At 56.5% G+C, this 10,741-nt stretch overlaps 1 protein-coding gene across 2 annotated transcripts; it reads right to left on the bottom strand.

The window, feature by feature from the left end:
- Positions 1-335: 335 nt before the first annotated feature.
- TMEM51 (transmembrane protein 51) lies at positions 336-10,590 on the bottom strand. 2 transcript variants are annotated; one of them, XM_082295931.1, is made up of 3 exons: positions 10,553-10,590; positions 2,544-2,997; positions 336-1,348 (listed from the first exon to the last, which is right to left on the bottom strand). In XM_082295931.1, the coding sequence occupies exons 2-3, from the start codon at positions 2,888-2,890 to the stop codon at positions 937-939; spliced, it is 759 nt and encodes a 252-aa protein (XP_082152057.1). In that variant the 5' UTR covers positions 2,891-2,997; positions 10,553-10,590; the 3' UTR covers positions 336-936. The 2 variants fall into 2 exon arrangements, with proteins under 2 accessions (XP_082152057.1, XP_082152058.1); XM_082295932.1 differs by lacking the exon at positions 10,553-10,590 and adding an exon at positions 9,116-9,153.
- Positions 10,591-10,741: the final 151 nt, after the last annotated feature.

Consider the following 10,741-nt stretch of genomic DNA (forward strand, 5'->3'; position numbering starts at 1 on the left):
CACACCAGCAAAGCCACCTCCACATCCCATCTCAGTCTGCCCGAGGGAGCCCGTGGCTGGATGTGCTGATGGCTTTGTAGCCAATGGCTTTGCTGGAAGCCCGGGAGGCAGCACAGGGCTGGGGTGCCCAGGGAGCAGCCTTACAGCAGCTGAGGCATCACAAACCTGGGGAAGGGCCCAAGTGCACAATGCACACACAACGCACACACACAGCGTACAAAACATTTATTCAGACCAGTCTGCCTGCACAGGACGCTCAGCAGTGCCTTCACCCCCGGCACTGGCGCACGCAGCTCCCAACCCCCTGGAGCCACCCACTTGCCTCGAATGGAGCACAAGACACAACAGGGAAAGCAACCAAGGCAAGAAATCCATCCTCTCCCTGAGGAGCAGGAGGCCCCTTTCAGCTGCTTCCCACCAGACCTTGGCAGGAGTCGGGGCTGGCTCTGGGCCACCAGCCCAGCCCAGTTGGGAGCCAGGGAAAGCCATGGTGCTGCTCTGGCAACACGCTTCCCCTTCCTCAGAAAGAAAAGACACCCAAAAAAAGAAACATTTCACTTTTCCACTTGGAAAATCCTTCTGCAATATCAGTCTGGTGGCTTGGAAAAGTCTTTCTGGAAGTGAGGGGGAGAGGAGGTGAGAGGATGCACTGGGTGGTCTCATATCAAACACCACAAGTGACACCTTTGGCACATCCAGCCTTCATTTACTTCACAGCAGCAGAACTTGTGGTGATCAGGTTTCTTTCCCCACAGCCTTTTGTAAAACCCAGTCCCAGGGAAAACATGTCCCATCCTTGTGCCACAGCACGTCCTCCACGTGGCAGCTTCCACGGAGCCCTGGCTGCTTCTGCACCCACACACCAAGCCCCTCTTGGCATGGTGGGTTTTAAAAAACCCTCAACCAAGCAGCATCACAGATTCCTCTTTTTTTTTTTTAAGGCATTTGCTGGCTCGCTGGCATTTTCTCCTGGATCTCCTCGTACTTGGGTGGAGGGGTGAGGGGCTCTATCGTGATAGGGACACTGCTGTTGCCCTGTGCCAGATTTAGCCTGATGTCCTTCAGGTGCAGCTTCTCTGATTTGATCCTGCGGACCTTGAGGGGCTTCAGGCGCTTGCTGAGGCGGGAGCTGTGCCGGCTGGGCTGTCTCTCTGGGCTGGGCTCCGTGCCCGCGGCTCCCGGGGCCTGGCTGCTGTCATCCAGCCCCGCCAAGGACTCGTAGGAGGGCAGGGAGATGCTGAGCCTGTTGCTCCTGTCCGAGTCTCTGGGCTCAGAGTAGCCCGTGTTCATCACCTCCTCGTAGCTGGGCACGTAGTACTGGGAAGAGACGTCTTCATCCTCTTCTTGACTAGAGGGGAAAGAGTTAAGGCTGTGGGTGGCACATCACTTCAGCTTCGTTGTGGGGAGGGGATGGAGAGGAAAGAATAAAACCACCCCACCCCACCAGAAATAGTTTTTGCCCTTCTGCATTATATGCCAGTTTCCTTTTGCTTGACAGAACAAATCATGACCCCACCTAAGTTCAGACACATTTTCCTTGTGATTTATGGCCATCTTTGATTATCACTTTCTCTGCCCACAGACCCTTTTTTATTGCCCAGTGGTGATTTCTTCCCTCAAAAGAGCATCAGTTTTACTCCTCCACTCTCAAACCCCAGTCAAAATACATTAGAAAAGGACATCACCCCTCGGTCTTTGTCATTCTGATGTCTTATGGGTTGGGTACCTTGGGGTCTTCTGCAGAGAGATTCAACTCTGCTCTATGCCACCATCTCTGCACAGGTACCTGCACTCACTACTTGCCATTTCCTTGGCATTCTGAAGTTACCTTTCCAATCAAACATGGAAAATCAGTTTTCTGGGTGGATCTGAAGACCCTGACAAGAGCCAGCAGAGCCATTGTCCCCTCCTGTCCCCTTGCACCCTACATTGTCCCAATGCTCCCCCGCCTCTCTCTGCACAGCGAGCTGTGCCGGTGGACACACTGCGCCTGTGTTTGTGCTGCGGCAGCAGCCTTTGCTCTGCTCCGCGAAGCTCCCTGAGCAAACAGCAGAGCCCTGCAGACTTTCACCGGGTCTAAACTCCATGGCCAGTCTTCAAGGCTGTTTGGCACCTTGGCTGCACCCAGTGAGGCAGAGACAGCCCCTCTCCTGCCCCTCTGGCTGCTCTCCCAGTGTGTGGCAGGAGCCTGCTGCTCTCTGCGTTACCCACGACCCTGCCCAGCGTTCTCTCAGCTCGCTCCTGTGAGCCAACAGAACCAGAAGTGGCACCTCTCCCAGTGCTGCCTTCGCCACAGCTCTGTGTAGACCCCACCTCACAAACCAACAAGGCTCCCTTACACTTACAGCTGCAAAAACGCAGCTGGAGTCATTCCTTTACTGTCTCCAGGACATATCAAAACCCTAAACCACAGCATGAGCATCCTTATTTCAGCACATGCTGCCTTCCCCTCCTTACTCCAGATCTTCCTGAGCAACAACAGCCCTTGGTTTCATTCCCACACCCGACCTGCTCCCTTTGTCCCCAAAATGCCTCCTCCTCACCTGTCCTCCTGCTGCGAGGGCTCCGCAGACACCTGGCGCTGCACGTGAGCGATGGCCAAGTCTTCGCTCTGCCTCTTCTTGTCACGGATGTTGAGGCAAATGGAGAGCAGGAGCAGCAGCAGACCTGCCCCCACCAGCACGTAGGCCACCGAGAAGGTCTTGCTCTTCAGGATGCCCCCGGAGCCGCGGTCGGGCTTGCTGCTGTTCCCGGCGTGGCTGCCGGGTTTGTCGGGGGGCCCGAAGCCGGGCACGAGGTTCCACACAGCCATGATGATGCCGAGGACGAGCATGCCCAGCCCGATGGCTGTCAGGGCGTAGTGGGACCCGTTGGCCCGGGACTGGGCCATGGCTGCTGGGGGGCTGGGCTGTGCCCACGTCACCGCATGGCTCGGGGCAGGGGGGCTGCAGCCCTGCTGGCATGCGTGCGGCCCCCTCCCTGGGCAGGCAGCGAGCTCTGGGGGCAGAAGGGAAGCTGTGGTGAGTGCACAGCAAACAGCAAAGGCTCTGCAGCCACCACGACACCGATTCATCCAACTAACGCTGGAATCTCACGCTGCCGTGCCTGAGGAGTGCACGTCAGGATAGAGCAGGGCAGCTGGATCCTTCCTGCCCATTCCCATTCCCACCCCTTGCTACTTTCTCAGCTGTAATATCCACCAACCTTTGAAAACAATCAAATCGCTGATGTTTGCTAAGGGCTTAGATTTCCTGTCCTTAGGAGTGTGATAGCTTCACAGTACCAAAAGAAGGCCATCAAAATCTATTTCAAGAGCTGTTGTCAATGCAAACCAACCTGGAAATGCTCAGAAACACCTCTCTAGCTGAACAGTTTCTCCTCTCCCCCTGTTTGGGAGGGAGAAGGGCTCCTCACGGCGCTGGCTGCCTGCCCTGGAACGCCCTCCTGCCCGGAGAACAGAAACCAAAACTGCCTCTCTCCCAGCCAACTCGACCCTGTGGCTTCCCCTGGCTGCTGCTGGCAAGGGCTGCCGGGATGGGGAACCCTCGGTAGGGCCCCTGGCTCACTTCAGGCCGGCTGTCGCCCTCCCTGGAGCAACACACGCTAGTGTTGAGTGCCCTGGCTGCATCCCTCAGGGATGTCTGAGCACCAACATTGCCGACCAGCCAGGCCACGGGTGGGAACTCCTCCTCTACCGCTTCCTCTGAATGTTTTCCAAGTCACCGGGACCAGACGTGCTCGATTTCCAAAAATAAGCACACGGAGCCACATCTCCTACCAACTCGCCTCCCTGACCTCAGGTCCCGTGACCCACGGGTGGCCAGCCTGCATCCTCACAGCTGAACTGCCCCATCTCCACCCCAGTGAGCCTTGCAGATTTATGGATGTGCCATGTCAGGGATCTCTCCTTCCCTCCCCAGCTTCTTGATGCTGGGTTGGGCTCGAGGTGGCCCTGGGCTGTGCTGTCAGTGGTGCTATATCCACACACCCCCCCACAACCTTCAGCTCAGCCCTCTTGAGCTCAAAAGCTTCATGTTTGCTTGTTTAGCTTGAGCACATGCCCAGTTTGCAGGGTCCAGGGCCAGGATAAAGCAGCACTCCCAGAAAACAGAGTGGCTGCAGCAGGAAAAGGCACGCACGAAAACCCGGCGAGGAGGAATCTGCAGAGAAACTTCCCCGATCCCTGCCTGAGCTCCAGCATGGCTGTGGAGACTCCTGGAGGGGTGTCCCAGCCCCTCTGGACACATCCCAGGCCCCACATGGGTCTGGGCAGGGTAAAGTCTTGGCTCCCATAGTTTGCTGGGGTTCTGGGACACCCAGGAGCCGCCGATCCCAGCCCCATGGGAGCTGCCACAGGCAGGCAGGGGCAAGCCTGTCATTCCCTGCTGTGCCCAGCTCCAGCATGGGGCTGCTGCTCTGTGTGCTCCTGGGGGAAGGCATCCCCTGATTCCAGCTTTAATTCCATCCTAGTGAGCAGCTGTTGAGGATGTGGAAAACACTGCATCCAAAACGTCCTCACCAGCATTCCAAGTGCCATCCTCCCACCCAAGCACTTCCAAGCCTGTGACTGGTGGTACCAGCACTGGCATCTGCCCTCCCACACAAAGGTTTTGCTCTCTGCTTGTGCCCTGTGGAGTTTTTTCCTCACCTGATAATGCAGCTGAGCTCCCATCCTTGTCACAAACACATCAGCCAGCCAAGACTTCACCTGAGAACACCTGTGATGGCCTTGGGGCAGGAAAACCACACTGCACCCATGGTGGGCACAGAACACACACAGGGCTGGTCACCTCTACCCGTAGTGTCTAAACCTCTGTGGCTGTTCACAGCCTCTGTGGCTCCCCTCAGGCACCTCAATCCTGGAAGCAGGCAGGATTTAAGCTCCTACATCACCTCTGTGCCTGGAAGTTTTTCACAGATCCCTTGCAGTGCTACCCATCAGCCCAGCAATCAGATTAAAGCAGGAGACTTTCTATTCCAGTCTATCTCTCCATTGAATTAGCTGCTCTCCTGGCTTTCCAGAGCTGTTCCTATCGCTGCTCCAACAGTGCCCTGACGTCAGTACCCCGGGAAGGGAGCTGCTGCTGTCTCTGCCTCAGGTCCAGCATCCCCGGTGCTGTCTGGATGCTCATCCCACCATCACAGAATGGTTTGGATGGGAAGAGACCTTAACCCATCTCGTTCCACCCCCTGCCATGGGCAGGGACACCTTCCACTATCCCAGGTTGCTCCAAGGTCCATCCAACCTGGCCTTGAATACTTCTAGGGGTGGGACAGCCACAGCTTCTCTGGGCAACCTGTGCCAGGGCCTCACCACCCTCACAGGGAGGAATTTCTTCCTAAATATCCAGTCCAAATCATCCCTCTTTAAAACCATCTCCTCTTGTCCTTTCCCAACAGGCCCTGTAAAAAGTTTGTCCCCACATCAGGTGGGTGAGTGGTGCCTGAGCGCTTCAGCCCTCTACAGCCCCCTTCCCCTTTCCTCTGCATGCAAGCCAGACCCCTCTCCATCCCATTCCCTGCTTGCCCATGCCCTGCCCTGGCAATGATTTACACCAGAATCTCTGAACCATTAAACTCCTCCAGCAGGGCTGCAAAGCCCGGGGGCCACCCACACCTCTTCTGGGCTTCCTGCACCTCTCCCCTACTCCTGCAGGCTGCCAGAGCCCTTCGGGATGCTCTTTCGACATGGCCAAGTGATAATTGGGCACGGGAAGGTTCAGGATAAGCCCGAACCACACACCCTGGAGGCTTTGGCACAGGCGCCCAGGTGGAGCAGCAGCAGGAACAGCTTCCCTCCATGGGAGACAGACCCCCCCCGACAGGGTCAGCCCTGGATGACATTCCGCATCCTGGTGCTCCAGAGGAGCTGCGGCCCCGGCCCCGCTGGGTGACTCACGAGGAAGCCCGACACCCCCGCTGCCCTCAGCAGCACCCACGCTCCTTTGCCTTCCACAACCTTTGGATCTTCCCTGCCATGACATCACCTTCCCACTCACGCTCCAGCAGCAACACCTTTGTCACAGGGTCACGAGAGATGAGTCTGCAGTCCAGGGAACAGGTCAAACCCCGATGCAGTCACCAGACGTGGGATGAGCTCCAGGGCTTCCTCGCTCCCCAGGAGTCATCAGAGCACGGCTCCCAGGACAACACTACAGAGCAACACAGCCCCTCGGAGCTGCCTCCAAAAACCAGGCTGTGACTCCATCACCAGTCATACCACTAATTTTCTGGAAAACTCTGGGGGAAAATAAACTCGTTCTCCAACCATTCGAAGATTCCACAGTCTCCTCTGTGTTAGATTACAAGGCTCTCCCTTCATCCTCATGCTTCCACCCAGAGAACCTGCTCATTAACGCCCTTCCCTGCTAACTGCTGGCCCAACACATCCTCAGGAGCTCGCTCCTGCAGTGGCCACAACTTTGTGCTGAGCCCTTGTTACACAGGGGTTCAACCCATCAGGAACACAAAAACTCCATGTGGAGTCTAAAAAGCAACAGATCAGGACTTGTGAGGTATTTTCATAGAATCCCAGAATGTTTGGGTTTGGAAGGGATCTTAAAGACCATCTCCTTCCAACTCCCTGCCATGGTTTCTCTCTTTTTGGCCCTTCTTGCTATTCCTGTTACCCCTGCCCCAGAAACAGGGATATTTCTGGCCAGATGCAGCCCAGGGGATGCAGGGAATACCCAGAGAAATCCAGCTGAGTTAGGAAAAGAAGCATTGCTGCTGATTTAGCCAATTTCTGATCTTTTGGATAAATCCCAGCCCATTTTAGAGCATCTCATCAGGGAATAAGAACCTGGAGGGACAGCCCCAGGCAGACTATCAGGACTTTGCCACATTTTGCTTACACTTCCTGCCTAGAGCACAAAAGAACATGTCCACATCTCCATTGCCCTGGCATTCCCTACAGACATTTAAGAGCTATTTTGCCCTCTTTTTTTCTTAAATTTCATTTTTAACAACCCTTCCTCAGCTGTACCTTGTAGACAGCGCTGGGGGAACAGCGATGTTTTCCTCAAACCCCGCCCAAGGCTCTCCCCCCTCTCCCACTCCAGAGGGAGCCCAGGGCCCCCAGCTCTGCCACTTCCTGCAAAACAAGGGCGTCACGGGAAAGCCCATTCCCAGGCTCAGGATGCTGCAATCCACCCCGCTGGCTGTGGCCTCCACAGCAGAACAACCATGCCAGGGCTCACAAAACACCCCATTTCCACAACATGGTGCCTGACCATTCCCAAGCCACATGCCTCTGCCTCTGCTGTGTCCCTGGGAATTCCCAAGGGTTTCTGAAGCAGCACGGACCACACAGGCCACGGCAGGCATTCTCCAGAGCTGTAATCATGACTGTGCAGCAGCCATCACCTTGGCCTTTGGCACTGAGATATAAGAAACTGCCTCCCAGACTCCTTCTCCCCATAATTCCATTACATCCATCCAAGCGGCGCCTGCTGCACAGTGGTAATGGACAGGGACAGAGAGTCCCTTTACATTTGTGTTTCAGGACGTTGCCATTTGTTCCTGGGGACAATGCTGCCGTGGCCACCGAGGCCACGCTGGCATGGGCTCTCGGCAGGTCGGCGAGCCCTCGCTGTGCCCTGGTCACTGTGTAAACACGGTCCTGTGGCTGTTCCTGGTCCAGGCTCTGGGATCGGCACGGGGAGCAACTGCCAGACTAATGCTTTCAGGGCCAGCTCTGCTAAACCAGGGATGGGGGCTTGGGGTGATGCCTACGATTTTTAGCTTTTTATATTTTTCATACATTTGTAGCTTTTTAGATTGTTGATGCATGGCTGTAGCTTCTAGTACTTTTTCCTATCTTTTTTCCCTACATTTAGGAACAATAAGCTAACCTTATAGACACTTTCCTAAAATATTCTTTAGTCTCATTCCAAGAAGAGAACCAGCTACTAGGACTTTCTGTTTTCCAACCAGAATGTGGACCAGACATAACAAAAGCGGGGCAAAAGAAGCCTCTGGACTGCTTCCAGTGTGGCAGGACCCCAGGAATTATCTTCAGGTTGCTCAGAGAAGCTGTGGCTGTCCTACCCCTAACCAACTAACCCTTTAATTGGACAGTATATGATGAGTGTACTGATCAACTAACCTTATAAGAACTGTAGAATTACCATACCATATTGTGTACCTGAAAGCTTTCAAGTAAAGGTTTGCTTTTATATTCACTCTAATGTTGTTGGGAAGATCTATTCAATTTTCCAGGCAGCAGGGGTGCTCACCTCTCTTCGGGGAGCTGAATTCCCTGTGCACCTCGGCCTGGGAAAGCATGCCTGCCTGGGAAAATCCCAGCACTTTGACTCCTTCTCCTTCCTGCTTTCCTTTGGACACCACTTTGCACCTCTGAGTTTGGAATTTTTTAAAATTCTCCTAATCTGCTGTTTCCGCTGAGATAAAGCCATTCCTCTGCAGCCTCCCCCTGGTTTTTGTTCTGGGACCTCTCCCCGTCTCCGTGCCAGATAACACCCAGATAACACACCCTCCTCCAGAGCCTTCCAGCACTAGACCTTATCCTTTTGATGTCCTCTGAAGCAGAACCCAGCATTCCCCCTTCCTCTCAGCCCTTCTGGAGTGCTTTATGCACCTCCTGTCCCACTGCTGGAGCCCCTGGATGATTATCTCCCCTTCCTGCAAGCCACTAACCTGGCACCTCACGCTGCCATCGGCCTCGCCTCCTTCGTCATCCTCTGCCTGGATTTCCAGCAACGCCTTTTTCCCCAACACAGCATCACCTCTCCCCATGCTTTTCCAACGAATAAGACACACAAAGAAAACCCACTGTGGATGGTCCAGGAGTCCCCAGGGCAGAAAAGGAGTGAGAGGTGACGCTGGAGGACACGGAGCCAGCCCAGGGACATGGAGCTGGCTGGGCAGCCAAGCGACACGGAGCAGCCAGGCACAGAGCAGCAGTGTTCCGCAAGGTGGGCACAGGTATTTTGATAGGGATGGAGGTTTGCTGGGGATTATGTTGCACCAGGTCACCTGCACTGCTCACACAGGATATTCAGCTGCTTCCACAGAGCCCTGACATCAGTTTCTGCCTGTGAAATACACTGGGAACGAGAAAAGCATGGAGCAGCATTGGGAAGCAGACACATACCTGGGCTGCCGGAGGGATCCCTCCTCCTGGGCTCCAGGTGAGAGAGCAGGCAGACAGCCCTGCCCAGCCCTGGCCCTCTGGCATCTCCCACGGCACCGTCACGGCGCCAGGCACCAACACTCAGCTCTCTCCAGGGCACCGATGGCCAAACATTCCTCCTTTTCCAGGCATTTCCCTTCCCAAAGGTTTTCCAGCCTATGTAATTACACAGCTAAAATCAAAGGCGTTTCACATACTTCGAGTCACCTCAGTCCAGGGCTGGTTCACCAGCCCCACACCCACATGTTCCCCACTGACACCTGGGAGATTTCCCTTTCTGGCTCTCATGCCAGGACATCTGGGGCTGTGGACAGCTGCAGGATGCTTGGATTTGTTGTAGAGGGATGTGTTGTGACAGCATCCCATCTGGCCTAGGTCTGCTCCAGAGAGGCTTTAAGGAGCCGGAAGGCCAGGGCCACACCTCCTGGTGCAGCTTCACCTCACCAGGCTCCATCCACCACGCAGAGCCAAGGGTATCCCATCTCACACGGGACACACTCATGGAACCGCTGGCTTCTGCTCACACATCCACACTTCCCAACAAACCCTGCTACCCTGGGCTCAGCACCACTTGTCCCCACCATGTCACCTCCAAAAATCAAACACCAACATCAGCAGGAAACCACTCTGGGACATGCTTGGGAGACACCTGCGGGTTTGCTGAGCCCCTCAAAGCTCCAGGCTACTCTTTCTTCGGCGGGAACGTCACGATAGGAAGGGTCGAACCCCCAGTGACCGGCGCTCGGCTCCTGGACCGCCCGGCCCCGACCTGGCCCGTGCAGGTGTCCTTCTCCTTGGCTTTGTTTGCTTTCCCAGCAGCCTGGCCCACACACCGCTCCTGCACCTTCCCGGGGACGGACGCCGCCAGCCGCGGGCTCGTGATCCGTGACACCCCTGCGGGGCTGCCACCCGTGGGAACCGGCTGCGGGGTGGGTTTGCCGTGGGGGATTGCCTGACCCCCTCCCTGCCGCTGATCCTTCCTCAAAGTGCCAGCTGATCCTTCCCGAAACCACAGCCGCTCTTCTCCCCACTGCTAGCACGGCCCCCCGGTCCCTGCCAGGGCTGACGGGGTGCCCGAGCCCAGGTGCTCCCAGGGGGTGACCCCAAGGCACCGCCGCTCCCCAGACGCCGCCGCTCCAACCCTGGAGTGCGCGATCGCGCTTTGGGGGTCTTTGCTCCTGTTTTGAGGGGTGTTTGCCCCGCTTTGCAGGTGTTTCCCCAAGCTTTGGAAGTGATTCCAGCTCAGCCCGAGCCGGACCCGGCTCCCGCTGCCTCCCGTTCCCGGTCTCCGTTCCCGGCGGAACCGAGCCCAGTCCGCCCCGCTCCCGGTTCCCAGCTCTCCGAAGGATTCCAGAACAGGGGGTCCCGTCCCTTCCCGGCTCCCCCGACCCCACGTACCTCCGGCGGCGGCTGCGGTGGGTCCTGCGGGGCCGCTCCGCCCTCTCCGGCCCGGCCCTCCCGGGGCGGCGCTTCCCGGGACAGGCCCCGCCGCTCCCCGGCCCCGGGCACCGGGATCCGTTCCGGGAAACCGGGAGAGCCGCGGGGGCGGAATCGAAGGGATTTCCGAAAGCAGTAGAGAGACCACTA

Source organism: Coloeus monedula (genome assembly GCF_965178545.1).
Source record: "Coloeus monedula genome assembly, chromosome: 22".
Classification (NCBI taxonomy): domain Eukaryota; kingdom Metazoa; phylum Chordata; class Aves; order Passeriformes; family Corvidae; genus Coloeus; species Coloeus monedula.

Excerpts from the sequence above, each read along its gene's own strand:
- TMEM51 (XM_082295931.1), bottom strand. The coding sequence starts at position 2,890 with ATGGCCCAGTCCCGGGCCAACGGGTCCCACTACGCCCTGACAGCCATC. Across the intron at positions 1,349-2,543 it reads CCCTCGCAGCAGGAGGACAG|TCAAGAAGAGGATGAAGACG; the intron begins GTGAGGAGGAGG and ends TTTCCCCTCTAG.